Source organism: Euprymna scolopes, chromosome 25, assembly GCF_053919585.1.
Source record: "Euprymna scolopes isolate OS-2025 chromosome 25, ASM5391958v1, whole genome shotgun sequence".
Classification (NCBI taxonomy): Eukaryota; Metazoa; Mollusca; class Cephalopoda; order Sepiida; family Sepiolidae; genus Euprymna; species Euprymna scolopes.
Window position 1 is genome coordinate 63,119,744 of NC_136506.1, and position 17,268 is coordinate 63,137,011.

The 17,268-nt window shown below is 34.9% G+C and overlaps 1 protein-coding gene across 1 annotated transcript in view; it reads left to right on the forward strand.

Annotated features, from left to right (window-relative positions):
• Positions 1-17,268, forward strand: part of LOC145247399 (adhesion G protein-coupled receptor E5-like) — a 54,467-nt gene that overhangs the window by 19,966 nt on the left and 17,233 nt on the right. The window contains exons 4-5 of the mRNA XM_080109101.1: positions 4,543-4,628; positions 4,830-4,938. Coding sequence (XP_079965227.1) covers positions 4,543-4,628; positions 4,830-4,938 — 195 coding nt within the window. The remainder of the gene's footprint in view (positions 1-4,542; positions 4,629-4,829; positions 4,939-17,268) is intronic.

A 17,268-nucleotide genomic window follows, 5' to 3' on the forward strand; every position in this document is an offset into this window, starting at 1 on the left:
AAGATTTTACACCATCTCCATTCAGCAAAGTAAGTTTTAACGTGCTCCCCCCTGTATTTAACACGATGTAACTATAATTTAATTCAATATTATCATCCTAAATTTTTTACCATTCAAAAGAAGAAGCTTCAAATAAATTGCTAATATTAAAAAAAATTTTTTTACATCATACAAAACTAATGAAAATGCGAGACAACATCGACTCTTTAAAACACGTTCTTTTGAAGAGACGATTTTTTTAAGCTGTTGACACACATGTTTTAAAAATCTAGCAAAAATTAATTTTCCTGAAATTTTTCAATATTTAAAAATAAATTATGCCGGCTGATAAAATTTTAAAACTTTTTTTTAAAGCTAGAAAGATAAAATTTAAAAATACTTATATATATATATATATATATATATATATATATATATATATATATATATATATATATATATATATATATATATATATATATGTGAAACTAAACAAAAAAAAAACGCGCGTTCACCCGCCGAATATATGTAAACCTATGTCACAGTAACATGTATTTAGCGAGTTTTTAACAGTATTTTATCCGGTTTTTTATTTATAACATCTTTTCCCAAACTTACCGTGTTAAAGAGAGAATCAGACTCTATCTTGAATGTTCCAATACATCGGTAAACACTGTATGGTTTTCGAGCTGAATAAACATGTTACATTGAATAAAAACACGAAAAATTTATCCAGTTAGGTAGAAAAGTAACTTATCTTGCCTTTGATAACATTTATTTGTTATATATTTGTTTTTTGACAACTTTTTCGAATCTATGTGTACAGTAATACACACCCACATATTTTAACAAACTGAAAATATGGATATAAAAAAAAATGATTTTGCATGTTATTTTTGTTATGTGGTGAAATAATCTTAAATAAGAAACATGATTTTTTCTTTAGGTTAATTATTTTTTTACTGTGCAATATTTCATGAATTTATTAAAAATATTGTTTTTGATTTTGAAAAAATATTGTGGTTCATTTTGATTAAAAAATATTCATTTTGATTAAAAAATATTCATTTTAAATAAAAAATATTCATTTTTATTTTAAAAAAATATTGTTCATTTTCATTAAAAAATATTCATTTTGATTAAAAAAAATTCATTTTGATTTAAAAAATATTGTTCATTTTGATTTAAAAAAGTTTAATTTTAATATTTGTTTATTGTCTTAACTCATATCAAATGTTTTGCTTGTGTTCTGCTTCAAATATTCATAATCTTACATGCATAATTTTCATTTAATTATATTAAATAAACTTCAAGTTTACTACAAATCAAATCGTGTTCCTTCACTTTTTGAAAATGTAATTTATAAGTAATTAAAGAACGCATTCTAATCTTTAAAATCTATAATACAACGAAATATTCAATTGCTTATAATACTTAAACAAACAACTTGTGTTTTATTATTTTTTTTATTATTTTTTTATTATTAATATTAGATGAGTTTCAGTATAAATCATCGTGTTCTTTCTTTATTTCAATCCAATTTTGAAGTTTTGTAACGCTGTCTGTAAAAATTACTGTTCATTATTGACAGTCTAAGAGTTCCACATATCTTGCTTGTTGGGACCTCGGCGATGACGTCATTTTTTCAGCTGGCCGGCCATCTTTATAACGAAGGCCACGCTTTCATACACTCCAGTCGCATTCTCCCCGTTCTCCATTGTTTCGTTCATTTCGTATGAGTCAGATGGGTTTATTTTGTAAGTATTGATTTCCCTTATATCTTTTGAGTTAGTTTTCTTTCTAAAAAGACATTTGGTACTTACAAGAGAAAACACATGAAGTAAAGGTGTTCCATAGAAGTGAACTGAACTTGAACTTCGCACACAATGTCGTCAGCCCGTGTAGCTAACCACCTAGGATCTCATCACATCGCATGTTCACTAAATATTGACTGATGTTTGGAGTAAGCATTAATGGCGGCTGTTTTGAACTTATGCAAAAAATATATGCATTTCTTCATCCTTTTTGTCATTAACAGCTTACACTGCCTTTCAAAAGTATTTGGCCACCCTTAGATATGTTTATCTCATACCGTAAATGTTTAATGAAACAAGTGAAGCATAAAAAATGGAAGTGTTTCTGGGCCAAAAACTGAAAGCAAATTAAAAATGAAAACAAATTAAAACTGAAAACAAATTAAACCACTAAAATTAAAAAAAAAAAAAAAACTACTTAAATTTTTGTTTCATTAAAATAACCAATAAGCAACTGTCACCTTTTCACAGTTTGCCGGCATTTTTTTCACAAAAAATAGAAATAAACCTAAAATAATTCTGACTTTTTTTCTAGCAAGATTTGGCGCCATAGGTGTGTGCCCACACTTGTGGTTTATTTAACTTTGGCACTTCGGCCTCATTTATCTCATAGCAGTTCAATGGAATTAAAAACCTCTTGCTTTATTTTTTTTAAATAACACTTTTTGACTTTGGAAATATGTTCAAAAGTGGCTACTACTTTTGATCGGAAGTGTATATACTTCAAAATTGTATTATGAAATAATTTATTACTTCCTAAGATGTACATTCAAACGTGACATTTGTATATGATGTTTTTACATGACATTTGTTTATGCCATTTGTATATGACTTTTATGTATCACATTTGTATATGATATGCCGTGTGTGTATATTTGTATTTGACATTTTTATATGGCATTTTATGATATTTTTATATGACAATTGTATATGACATTTGTTTATCTTTTTTTATATTTTTATATGACATTTGTATATAACATTTGTTTATAACATTTTTATATTTCATTGGTATATGGTATTTTCACGTGAATTTTCTATAGGACATGTGTGTCTGGCAATTGTACATAACATTTTATATGGCAATTGTATATGACATTTTTATATAGCGTTTGTAAATGACATTTGTCTATGGCATCTGTCTATAACATTTGTCTATGACATTTGTCTATGACATTTGTATATGCCATGTGCATGTAACATCTTTATATGACATTTGTATATGATTTGTACATGACACTTATATATATTTGGATAGGACATTTTCATATTACATTTGTTTATGACATTTATATATGACATCTGTATGTAACATTTGTATATGACATTTCTGTATCACATTTTATATGAGATTTTTATATTTATATAGGAGATTTATATATGCCATTTGTATATGACATTTGTATATGACATTTTGGTGCTTGTCTATAAACGGGCAAAAAAAACTTTTACAAGAAAAATCTGTAAAAAATCTTTATAATGAACATACTTGTCAATGCATGAAGATGTTATATTCCAAAAATCACGTCAATCGATCAAGTAGTTTTTTTTATTTATTTAAGAAAATCAAATATTATGAGACATTTTATCGAAGAATGACTTCACGCCATCTTGTTTCTGAATGATACACTGCTAGCGACACCTATTGGGAATGTTTGGAATATAAGATCAGCACGCTCTAGATAAAAACTTGGAAAATTAAGACATTTATAGGTTTTTGGAGACGTTGAAAACGAAAATAACGTTTAACATTCCAGCAAACGAGTAGTTTCCAAGATATGAAGAATTTTACGTAAATTTAGCACCCACACGTTGACGCTCCTCCAACAAAAATTCGACAAATGTGTATTTCAGCGGCATAAGTTATTTGACCATCAAAACAGGCAATAAAGTGGGTGATCATTATATGTTAAATTATTTTAGAAAAGTGATCCCCCACTTTCTTTAAACTAACATTTCTTCATATGTTGGAAACACCTCATTTGCTGGAATTTTAAACATTATTTTCGTTTTCAACGTCCCCAAAAACCTATAAATGTCTGCCCCTTGCTGATCTTATATTCCAAACATTCCCAATAGGTGTCTCTAGCAGTGTATCATTCATAAACAAGATAGCGTGAAGTCATTCTTCGATAAAATGTCTCATAATATTTGATTTCCTTAAAAAAATTAAAAAAATACTTGATCGATTTACGTGATTTTTGGAATATAACATCTTCATGCAGTGACAAGTACGTTCATTATAAAGATTTTTTTACAGATTTTTCTTGTAAAAAAGTTTTTTTGTTTTTTTTTTTTTGCCCGTTTATAGACAGCACCGACATTTTTATATTACGTACTTTTATGCATAACATTTTATATGATACTTGTATATGACATTTTGTATCACATTTGTATGACATTTTATGTGATATTTGAATATGACAGTTTTATATTACTTTTATGTATAAGATTTTATATGACATTTGTATATGATAGTTTCATATGACATTTGTATATGACATTTGTATAACTACATTTGCATATGACATTTTTATGATATTTTATATGACATTTGTATATGACATTTATGTATAATCTTTTTAGATCACATTTTATATGATATCTGTACATCATTTTTATATAACATTTGTATACGACAATTGCTTCTGACACTGCATAAAATAGAAATTTATTTAATGTGAGAGGGAATTAGAGGAAAATATTTCCTGTAAAAAAATTTTTTTTTTCAATTTTCATTCTTTTTTAGGCTAATATTATCTGCGTTGTATTCATCTTAAAGGCACTTCTCTCTTCCCGCTGCATGTTGCAGCAAACTGTGAAAGATCGACTAAGGTAAACTTTGCTCGTCTTCCTTCCGCCCTCCCTTGTTCATTAATATAAATGCATGGTTACCAATACGCATGCGCTAAATCAAAGCAATATCCGTTTTAAGTATGCATATATAACAAATCCATGAAATACAACTTTATTTTTTGAACAGATCGCGTATAATTTAACGTTTTTCTTATTATTTTTATTCGTTTTTCTTTCAAGGACGAGTGTCCGTGCCATTGCAATTTTAACTCCATCGTTTGGACTCACCTGGCTGCTTGCTGCACTTCCTTTAAATGAATATATTTTTACTACTATCGGTTCATTACAGGTAAATTGCGTTACTATTACATTAATTTATTTTTATTTATTATTAATTTGTTCAAAACCTCTATCGCGGGATGATATTCAAATAGGGAGGGATGTGGCACTCTATCTTATGGTGGTTTTAACATCCCCCTAGCGTGGCCAATGGGTGATTTGGCCGTAGGTGGAGGGATACACAAAACATAAGCAACCAGAATGCAATCCCATAATTCCCTTTTTTCTCGATCTCTTTTTCGTCCGGACAACGTGGGGTGAGCACGTGTTATTTTCCCTTTCTGTAAATGAAAGGTGGAATCCCCTCTCTCTCATCACTAGTGAAGGTTAGTTAATTTTAATTGTGAAATTTAATTATCACTTGTAAATTGTTTTTGTAAAAATATTGTAATATTTTCTTGTAAAAAAATAAATAGTTAATTATATTTCTCATGCGTGCGTCGTTTTTTTGTCTGTTTTAAATGTCTACATTAATAAACAAAGCGGGCCTGGAGACGAAGAGTCCGACCATGTCGAACCCTCAAGGAACAAGAGGTCTTCTGGGAGAAGAACGAGCCAGCTAGACTTAACATCGCAGGTGTGCTTTTCTCTTCACTGACAAAAGACGTCTAATCGACAGATCTTCCTACGCGGACCGTTTCTAAGACATTTAGTGTAACACGTGGGTCGGTCACTCACCAATGACTGGCTGATCTGTTATAATGAGACCAGTAATCCGCATAATTCAAATAATACAAATTATCAAGCGTTATCTAAAAAATTCAGAAAGAAAAGTTGACAGTTACGTGCGCAAGAGAATAAATCGCAATATGAATAGCAAAGCTTAAATGAATATAACAGTTCTACCAAAGTTGCTGCTGCTGATGAGTTGTTGAGCATTATTGATTCGGTTTGTATGAACCAGATTATTATTGTATCCATTTGTTTCCCCGATATCTTTCTGGTTAGAAATCTTTCTATAAAGACATTAGTTGCTTATCAGAGGGCCACATACAGGTTGCCAACATCCTTCAATGAAAATGTTTCTATGGAACGGATTTGATTCGAACGTTGTCAGCCAGTGTCGTTAAGCATTTAGATACCAGTACTTCCCTACTGCTGCTGATGATGAAAAAGAAAACGAAACTGGTTATATTCGTGGACATTCATAATTTAAATGAAAAAAGAAAGGAAAACATTGTTATCATTTGAGCGAATGTTTTGTTGTGCTAATTTGACCCTCAGACATGTAATAGCTCTGTGTACAGTAAACATGTGGGATAACATAAGTAAAATAATTATATCAAGCAAAAACTATGTGAACATCGACAAGTCCTCCCCTCTACCATTCTTGTGAAAACGTTACAGAAATCGTACAAAAGGCACACAAGAATGAAATAAAGTCAGTAATATACAAATTTTCGCGAACCTTTGAGAAATGTCTACCTTGTTTTGTACGAGTAATTTTGTACGAGTAATTTTGTACGAGTAATTTTGTGGTAAATTTTGTCGTAAATTTATTTGATGCTGAGTTGCGAATTGTTGCATTTACTTTCTAACAAACGATGGTTTTAGTTGAATTGAAATTGTGTCCGTTGGGTTCTTTTTACATATAATAAAGTAGTTAACTTCACATTATATCATTCAAAAAGATTCGTGATATTTTGAGAAGGGATCATTTGATATGATGTTCTATTTAAATATGCACGTTTGCTAGTCTACAATAAAATGTGTAAGTGCAGGATAATTTATTTTCTGTAGGGTATATACAGTTTTGGATTAATCATATTTGTATCATAGGATTAAAATGTATTATTAAAGTTAGATGATATTAATTCAGTTTGAGAAAATATTCGAAAGAATGTCATTTCTGCTCCTTATGAATTAACTGACTCGGAATAGTTCCGTTGATATTGGCTATAGTTATATGCTATAATAACTCAGTCACTTTAATATAAGTACTCCCTTAGACGTATCATAGATCAGTAGTGAATTTATAGATAAAATTCAAGTTTCGAGATGTGTATTTATCAAAATTGTTTAGCATGGTATAGACTTATGGTCAGTGGATACAACGAATCTGTGACTATCTGTTGAATCTCAACTGAACACATGGAAATAAATAACTACAACACAAAAGTAAAATAGAACAGATATATTGAGAGCAAAAAAGTATATACAATATTTACATAGAGTCCATCGGTATAGTCATGAAGAGACCGTCCCTGGAGAAGGTGTCGGCTGGGTAGTCGTCGACTCTCAATCTCATTGTCTCTCGTTGGTTTCTCATGGGGTCTCTACCGTCTTTACGGTACCAACCATATTAATATTGTTGACACTCCACGTATGCTAATTAAATAGATCCAACCACAGGACTATCCAATATATGTTTAGAATAACAACTAAATAAATAATCAAAAGTTTTCTCAGGAAAGTGCAAAATCTCATAAAATCTCATTAAAAAAAGGAGGAAATAATTTTATTTGTATAGTTGTTCTCACCTTGAGTATTATTTTTACGTTTCGGTAACCTTCGATCTTCTTCAGGTGTATCTTGTCCAACTTGGGAATTTGCACAGAAATTCGAACGAACACTATTTAATCCACGGGGGTAGCATGCTCTCGTTCTGTCAGCCATGAAGTCTTAAGTAATTTGCAATTGTATGTTGACTGTCGCCAGCACTAGGGATTGAACCTACAATCTCCAGAAGAATGTAATTTACAACTGAATTTACCAAATACTTTATCCACTACGCTACAAGTCCTTGCAAAGATGGGTTTTTGCAAGATGCCAATCGCTTGTTTCAAAACTGCGCCATTTCAAGACGCGTCAGTAATTCACACAATTTTTCTGCTACCCAATTTTGTAAACTTTGTTAAAGATGATTTAGCCATTTTAAATGTAACTTCATTTGTCAGGATGATTTTCTTCTTTTTTTTTCTTTTAGTTAACATATCTGTCAACGAATGCAAGGTTGCTGATAAGTTAGACATAAATCGTTTGTAATAAGTCAGCAGGCTGATCAAACGACGTATCTGTTATGACTATGCAATTCTTATAACTACGTACATAGAAAACGGTGCTATTAAACTTGACATAGTTATATGGGACAAGAAGGAGAAAGAAGCAACCTTAGTAGAAGTTAGTGCTGGGTTAAACTGAGAGGGAAAAGATAACGAAATGCCAATGTCTTAAGTGCGAGATGAAAAGAAATTGGAATCTTAGGAAGATTTCTATCATTCCAGTAATTAATACCGGGTTATTATACCCGGTGAACTAAGTTCAAGAGAGGTATAAAAAATTAAACTTAAAGGACAACTAGACTCTTAAAAAGATCTCTTGGTTAGAATGTATGAGATAGCAGGTGAATGTCTGGCGTCCAGTAGCCAAAACAAAATGATATGAAAATTTAAAAACGATCTGATAGAGTCGGGAAATATTTTGATAATTTCTACTTTATCGAGTAATAACGAAATCTCGTTGCAATCGATTTTGTGTCTTGAACATTTATTGGTTTGATACCTAAAATTAATTTCCCCATATTAATTTTAGGCTGACCTGAGAAAGTCATCGGAATACTTTATCGTGATGATTTTATGTTGGCCATTATCTGAGCTGGCAATAAGTATTTCATCAATATACAAATGATAGTCATCGTTATACCTGCTCAATTAATCTCCGGAAAGACTCGAATGCCTTTTGGGAGAACAAATTTAAAAAGGTCGAATGGAGAAATAACAGGCAATATTCTCTTCCTGCATGGGTTTTTGGAAATAAGCATTTGTAAGATCTACCTTGGAAAATGTTTGGTGCCATCCAGTTCCATTGTTAAGTCGTGGATAAGTCTCCGATAACCAACATGTAATCATTAATTGTAGAGCGAAAAAGAATATGCAGATATAAAATATAGAATAGATTTATTTAATCCGTTAGGTAAAATAGTAGAAGTTCATGTCGGGTACCAACAAGTGTTGAATGAGTAGACAAGTAAACCGCTAAGTATACAAATTCCAACTCGTAGCTTCAACTGGTTCTAACCAGTTTCTTTCTCGTTAAATATACGAGAACCGTAGTCACGTGTTTGAGCTACGTCATAACAATAACCTCCACGTAAGGTTTTGCAACTGAATGTAAAGGCATCACAACAGAACTATTCAAAGCCGAATAAATCCTTGTTGAAGGGTCCTCTCAAACTTTTGTTTTGGAAAAGCATTTTTTTTTTCGAGTACATTCGGCACCAGCGAGATTAAATATTGACGAAAATTTCTGGGGGTGTCGCCAAAACTCGTCTTTTTGGGAAACGATTGGGGTAAAAAAAGAGAAAATAATATCATGCAACAACACAAAGATAAATAAAAGGTAATTAATTGAGACCCAGTAAACTGTTAGAATTATAAATGTTTATTTAAAGAAAAAGGTGGATGGTTGCTTTGAATTCCCAAAAGCTTGTAAAATAAAATTTACTAAGTAACAAATAGAGAGAAAAAAACGGAGAAAAAATCAAAGACAAAAAGGCATTCAATATAAAAAGGAAAAAAGGCAACTGGGCAAAAATTCACATTAAAATGGTCTCTCAAAAGGGAGACTTTTCAAAATATATAAAATGTTCTTAATATCAAAGGCTTACTTGAAGTCTGAATGAAAAGAGAATAAACATTTCAAAACAGGGAGTCCTTTAAGACGCGTTTTTTCACAAATAAACGAACCTTCAAAGGTTTTTTTTTTAAATGTCTCTCTCGCCCGAAATAGGGTTCCAAACAAATGGTCCACTCTCCTTTTCATGAAGGGCTGTCAGTGTCTCTCTCTATCTCCCTCTCTCCTTATTCCTCCTTTCTTCGGAGTAAGCAGTTTACTCAAAAATTCCGACACTGTTCTTATAGTTGGGCTCTCTACCCAACGTTTAAATAAAATGAAATTTATCGACGGCACGTCGAATGTTCTTCTTTGAAAGGGAAGTTCCTACAAACACTTCAATACAGTTCTTATAGTTGGGCTCTCTACCCAACGTTTAAATAAGATGAAATTTATCGACGGCACGTCGAATGTTCTTCTTTGAAAGGGAGCTGCCTACAAACACTTCAATACATTCCTTAAAAAAAAGGCACTCCACTGTCAGAAAAGGATAAAAAATATATACAAAATACGTTGCCGAAAAACGGTCAGCAACGGAGTCTAAAGGATGCTTCTTCCAAGATGGCCAACCTCCAAACTGTTTTTTTTTTAAAAGGGCACATAAAACGGGGCATTGTGGCGTTCGAGAAGTTCCACAAGGATCCTGATTGGCCAATGGCCAAGGGCAAAAAGGAGGAAGAACGGACAGGTCGTTTCATATTTGGGAGAGAGATAGAGAAAGAGAGAGAGAGGTAAAGAGGGAGATGGGGCGAGAGGGAAGCGCACACACTTACAGGTCAGTTAAAGGCCGACTACTAGATACGTGTACCGGGCAAAAAGGGAAGGGATTCACAAAGCCAGCGAGTCAGTCGCTCAAGGCAGCCCATCTCCCACCCCACTTGCACTGTGTGATGGCGACAAGAATCTTTAAAGTAAAATTTTGGAAACTCTCCTGACAAGAAAAAAAAAAAATTTCTTTAACAGAGGTTTGCAAAATTAATATTCTATGGAAATTGTAGTTCCTATAATGTCCTTTTTTTCTTTCTAACATGAATAAAAAAAAATATTAAAATTAGAGAAAGTGAGTTACAATTAAAACAAAATTTACTTTCCCTTTGTTTTTACAAATTTACATTGACTTCCTCACTTTAATACCACAAATAATCTTCATTCCTTTCACTAATTCTCTTACGCGTTCTACGGGGTCTAGAACTGGATGTCGAACCTGTCTCCTCCACAATAGCATCATCCATAATTTCCGTACGATCTCTCAAATCAGAGCCTTCCTCGGGGGGTTGCGAGGTTCGATGTGAATGTGTAATAGCCAACTCTAGAGGAAAGAGGTGTTTCAAAGAATGCTCCTGAAAGGAACCATCAGCCTTCCTTATAAGGGCCGATCTCACATGCGAGTCATCCCCCGGGGTAACCTGGATAACCCTGCCCATGGACCAAAAGGGGCGCGATTTAGCTGGGTTTTTGATAAGGACAACATCATCAACCGCCAGCACATCATCAAAATCGGTTTGATACAAATCGCGAGTCAGTTCTCTCAAGCCAAGGAGATATTCATCATGCCACAAACTCTTAAATTTCTTTAAAAGCGTATCTCTGTGGGCCAAATTCTCCAGAAGGTCATCCCTAGAAGGGAAAGGACCTTCAAATGGGGACTCGCTAGGCTCTAAAAAATGGAACTGTTATAATGTGGGCGAATAAACGCATTAGGGGATATAATCTCCAAACTTGCATCCCCAGAGCACCTGTAAGTGAGGAGACGTGAGTTAACTGCATTCTGTATATCAGACAGAACTGAGAGAAGTTCGAAATAACTCAACCTCTGTCGTCCCACTAGTTTGAAAAGACAACACTTCACGGTCTTTATGAGGCGTTCTCAAACGCTTCCAAACCAAGCCGAAAACAAGGGGATAGTGAAGTGCTTGATGTTAAAGGTACTGAATCTCTTCTTCACCACTTTTCGTAGGAAGACCTTCAAAATGTTCGGAATGCACTTCATTGCCAGAAAGACCGACAACAATTCCAGAGAAGGCAAAGTTCTCTTTACTAAGGGGGCAACTTTAGCCTTAGAAAATATTAGTTTGGCTGAACCATACTGAAAAACGTAGGCTGCAAATCCAAAGGCCTGTTGTGACGCATCGCAAAATATCAACAGCGAGGCAGGTGCAGAGGAGTCAACAACACATCTTGCAAACCTCAAACTGTGAAGAAGTGTTAGATCCCGATACAATCGGTTCCAGGTATTCTGCAAATCTAAAGGGACCTTTTGGTCCCAAGTTAATTGGGTTCTCCAAATTTCACTGAGAAGTATTCTCCCCTTGATGGTTAAGGGTAAACAAAGCCCCAACGGGTCAAAAATGGAAGAATTCTGAGACAGTATACCCCTTTTCGTATCAGCGGCTGGCTCGTCGGAATTAATTGCAACACGCAAATCATCCTGTCCTGGGTCATATAAATATCCCAGCACCTTTTCTACAGGTGAACCATGCGAGACAAAACTGCCATCCGCTTTCATACATGCTGTCAAATCCTCACTATTCGAGTTACAGGACCTCAGAGAAAAATTACCCTCCTGCATAATTCTCCTTGCAACCTGGTATAAGTCTAGCAAAACATTTGGAGAGGCATGTGTCCTTACGAGGTTGTCCACATAAAAATTGCTCAACAGCATCTCCCTACACAAGCTGGGGGGATATTTCTCAACATGATGCTTAATGCCAAAGTTGAGAATAAAAGGGCTAGCTATAAACCCGAAAATTAGAGTCTTATAACGATAACACACAAGTTCATCGTTAAATCTCACAAAAAAACAAAAACGATTCTTGTCCCTCTCAGTTTCCAACCGAATCATCAGGAAGGCCTTACGTACGTCTGCCAAAAGGACATATCGATCCATCCTGAATTTCAATAATAAATCCAACATATCCGTAAAAAGATTAATTCCTGGGTACACACAGTCATTCAAAGAAGGCCGTCCTCCCGTTCGCAATGAACAGTTAAATACAGGCCTGATCTTAGTGGTGCTGAGACCATCTGCCTTCACAACAGGTCGGTGAGGGATCCAAGTGTAATGGCTGAAATCCTCCGGATCCACCCGCACTCTTTCGATTATATCCTCCTTTTCTTGCTCCAAAAAAACCTGACAATAATCTTTATACAAATCTTGTTTGGTCAAACGGGTGACAACCCGATCAAGTACCTTTAACGCTACCTGATGATTGGATGGAACTAAAGGTAATTTGTCCTCATCCCAGGGTAAATTAACATAGTAGCAATTGTTACGATATGAGATTGAATCGCGAAACAATGCTATTTTATCTCGATCATAATCACTAACCGAATCCTCCACAATACCTAATGTCTCTAAACTAAATAGTTTATCTATCGATCTTTCTACAGAGGATTCAGAAAAGCTGTCCAAGGGATCGAAATACTTCGACTTTGGATCAAGGACGAAATAAACATGTGTCACAGGACATTGGGCATATTCCGCGATAACCTGGCTGTAATTGAGGTCACTAACAGTTGCACCTTCCTCAACAGACGTCATAAAATCTGCCACATCACCAAAGGGGACTAGGCCTTGAGGAAACTCGAAGGCGGAACCATTCATACAGGGAGTCAGCTGCATAGGTCCCATGTACTTTAACAAGTCTACGCCTATCAACCCATGCACTGCAATGCTATCATCTCGAACACATGACAGATCAGCAGCCAGCTTGAGGCCACAGGCCCGCATATTTTCGACCGCGGCATTAAGACCGCTAATATGGAACTGCAGATCCAATCCCTTATCCACAAGGAAAGCGACAGAACATTCAGATCTCGGTAACTTCACGCACAAATCAAGCTCATGCAAACTCCTTTGTGCAGAACCAAGGAAGGTTTTGATAGTAAAATTCCTCCTCTTCATGGTCACCGAGCGACAATTCAAAATATCCAATACTCCATCAGATAAATAGGAGCGCTGGCTGCCTGAATCCACTAAACAATTAAAAGTCTTTTCTACATCACCGCAAACTAACTTAATCTCTATTATAGGCAGAAGAAGATTTGCATCCTCCATCTGCAGGCAAGGATTAGCCGTCAACTGAGCCTTCCCCATGTCAGGGCACAAAGCACCTGCATGTTCACAGCTCTGGCACTTCCAGCATGGCCGGAGGCGACCTTTATTACCCGGACAACTCTCGGAGGTATGAGCAGGGCTAGTGCAGCGGACGCACAACTTAACAGCCTTGCAATGTTGTAGACGGTCTTTAAGCAATGCATACTTAGTACAATAATAAGCAGCATGAGTGTTGCACCGGCAAAAATTGCACTTATATTGCACCGGCTCGGGCTTCACAAATAAATTCTCCAACGTGGCGGGCTTCTTGCTGATACTACTAGGTTTAAACTTAGTACTGAAGGGTCTCTGTTTGACAACCGGCCTTATAGGAAAGCTCGGCCCAGTTCTAGTGATTTCCAACGTACGAATCACGTCCGAATAGTTGTCCAGAATGTCGCTCAGAGAGGGGTAGTTATCACCCACCAAACGAATAATCTCCCGTCTAAACAACGCAGGGAGTTTTTCGAAGATAATACAACTCAAAAGTTGATTACCTGGAGTACCCTCCTCCAAGAAATCCAATTCAAAGGAATTTCTAAGCTCATATATCTGAACCTTAATCCTGGTCAAGAATATCTTGACGCTGTCACCACCGGAATCCTTAAGAGGTTTAGAGTCACTAAGGGACTTAAAAATATAATTTATTATATACTTCTTATTTAGGAACTCCCGTTCCAAAATTTCGACAGCTGTATCGAAATTAGCATCCGAAATAGAGAGGTGGCTTACTATTTGGTGAGCGTAACCCTTGAGGTGATTCTTTAAAATCACCAACATGAGCGACTTGCTTTCCACACTCAGCACACAATTCTCAAACTCCCGGTAGAAATTTAGGTAAGCCATCTTGTCGTTATCCAAACTTGCTGGGTCAAAAAACGGGCATTTCAGCTTGGGGGTTACATTATAGTGGGATTCAAGAAAGCTTGTTTTAGCTGAGGTTGAGGGAGGGGCGTTCTCCAAAGATTTTTCAACAGTGTTACCTAAAAAGGCAGTTATTTTTGCCTGAAAAAGGGTCTCAGTTTTATGGTGTCTATCAACAACATCTTTCATGTCCGACTCGATATAACCATTTACTATTTGTTCATTTAGCCTGTTTATTAACTGTAACTTTTCCAGAATTTTTTCATGTTGTGAAGAAAACCCTGTTTTCGTAAGATTAGTGGAAGATTCAATGGATTCGACTATTGTCTCTACATCGCCCTTACATAAATCCCGTCTTCTGACTAGTAAGTCAAAAGTGGGGGAATCCATTATGTATATAATTAATAAGACAGCTTAAAACTCCAATAATCCGTTATACAATTTCTTTTAGGAACAAAGGAGGCTCAGTTCTAGAGAAGGAGGGAACATATATGTCAAAACTACAAAGGAATTCGTCTTTCTCAGACTGAGGACAAACTAAAGCTGAAGAAACTCAAACTTTAATCTAAATATTCACCCCAGGCACGGGAGTGCCAAAATGTACCACGTGGCAGGCATTACAATATTTAGATATACAAAATGAATAAGAACCATTAAATTAACTAATGAGAAATAAATCTCTTGTTAATATTAAAATATAAAATTAACGTGGACGAATATCACAAAATTATTTTTTTTAAATATATGAGTAGCAACTTCTACCAAAAAATGCAAAACAAAGGGTTAGAATTTGTGTTCCAAGAATTTTCAAAATGGCGTCCCAACGGACAAAATTTTCAAAAAGAGGCGGGAAACTATGGCAAACGTTACACAGTGCAAGTTGGAAATGAGAGATGTCAGCTTACAAAAATGCCCAATAAAACATTCAATAAAACATAAAATTATTGGGAATAAAACAACCTGCCACCTTGGAACAAAAGGGTCTGTTCAAAATTTTAATTTTGATAAAGAAATTCTAAGTATAGAGAAGAGAAAGAAAAATAGGATGTGTAAAGAGGACTAATGGAATAAATTTACCAACGTGTTCAGCGTCCCAACCACGTGGTTTAGTAATTAGCAAAAATGCTTAGGATTTTAAAGAAATATCTTATACGGTTAGTAAATGCATAAGCTATGGAAATACGAAGACAAAGTGTCGTGCGTTAAAGAAAAATGTCTTATGTCGTTTGTAAACGAATAAGACATGAGAACATTCAAAGCAAAGTGACGAAAATTTCTGGGGGTGTCGCCAAAACTCGTCTTTTTGGGAAACGATTGGGTTAAAAAAAAGAGAAAATAATATCATGCAACAACACAAAGAGAAATAAAAGGTAATTAATTGAGACCCAGTAAACTGTTAGAATTATAAATGTTTATTTAAAGAAAAAGGTGGATGGTTGCTTTGAATTCCCAAAAGCTTGTAAAATAAAATTTACTAAGTAACAAATAGAGAGAAAAAAACGGAGAAAAAATCAAAGACAAAAAGGCATTCAATATAAAAAGGAAAAAAGGCAACTGGGCAAAAATTCACTTTAAATTGGTCTCTCAAAAGGGAGACTTTTCAAAATATATAAAATGTTCTTAATATCAAAGGCTTACTTGAAGTCTGAATGAAAAGAGAATACACATTTCAAAACAGGGAGTCTTTAAAGACGCGGTTTTTCACAAATAAACGAACCTTCAAAGGTTTCTTTAAAATGTCTCTCTCGCCAGAAATAGGGTTCCAAACAAATGGTCCACTCTCCTTTTCATGAAGGGTTGTCAGTGTCTCTCTCTCTCCCTCTCTCCTTATTCCTCCTTTCTTCGGAGTAAGCAGTTTACTCAAAAATTCCGACACTGTTCTTATAGTTGGGCTCTCTACCCAACGTTTAAATAAAATGAAATTTATCGACGGCACGTCGAATGTTCTTCTTTGAAAGGGAAGTTCCTACAAACACTTCAATACAGTTCTTATAGTTGGGCTCTCTACCCAACGTTTAAATAAGATGAAATTTATCGACGGCACGTCGAATGTTCTTCTTTGAAAGGGAGCTGCCTACAAACACTTCAATACATTCCTTAAAAAAAAAGGCACTCCACTGTCAGAAAAGGATAAAAAAAAATATACAAAATACGTTGCCGAAAAACGGTCAGCAACGGAGTCTAAAGGATGCTTCTTCCAAGATGGCCAACCTCCAAACTGTTTTTTTTTTTAAAGGGCACATAAAACGGGGCATTGTGGCGTTCGAGAAGTTCCACAAGGATCCTGATTGGCCAATGGCCAAGGGCAAAAAGGAGGAAGAACGGACAGGTCGTTTCATATTTGGGAGAGAGATAGAGAAAGAGAGAGAGAGAGGTAAAGAGGGAGATGGGGCGAGAGGGAAGCGCACACACTCACAGGTCAGTTAAAGGCCGACTACTAGATACGTGTACCGGGCAAAAAGGGAAGGGATTCACAAAGCCAGCGAGTCAGTCGCTCAAGGCAGCCCATCTCCCACCCCACTTGCACTGTGTGATGGCGACAAGAATCTTTAAAGTAAAATTTCGGAAAATATGTTGTCCAACAGTTTTTATCACGTGATGAGTGTCATGGTTGACAAGCTCATTATTGCGGAAGGTGTAGAAATGTATTTATATTTTCGCGAGATATCTCAAGCGCCCGAAAAAAAAAGGTGTAGTATGTTCTAATACCAAAATCACGTGTATTATTATTATTAGTAGGATTAATTGTGAGATTGAACTTCTCATATG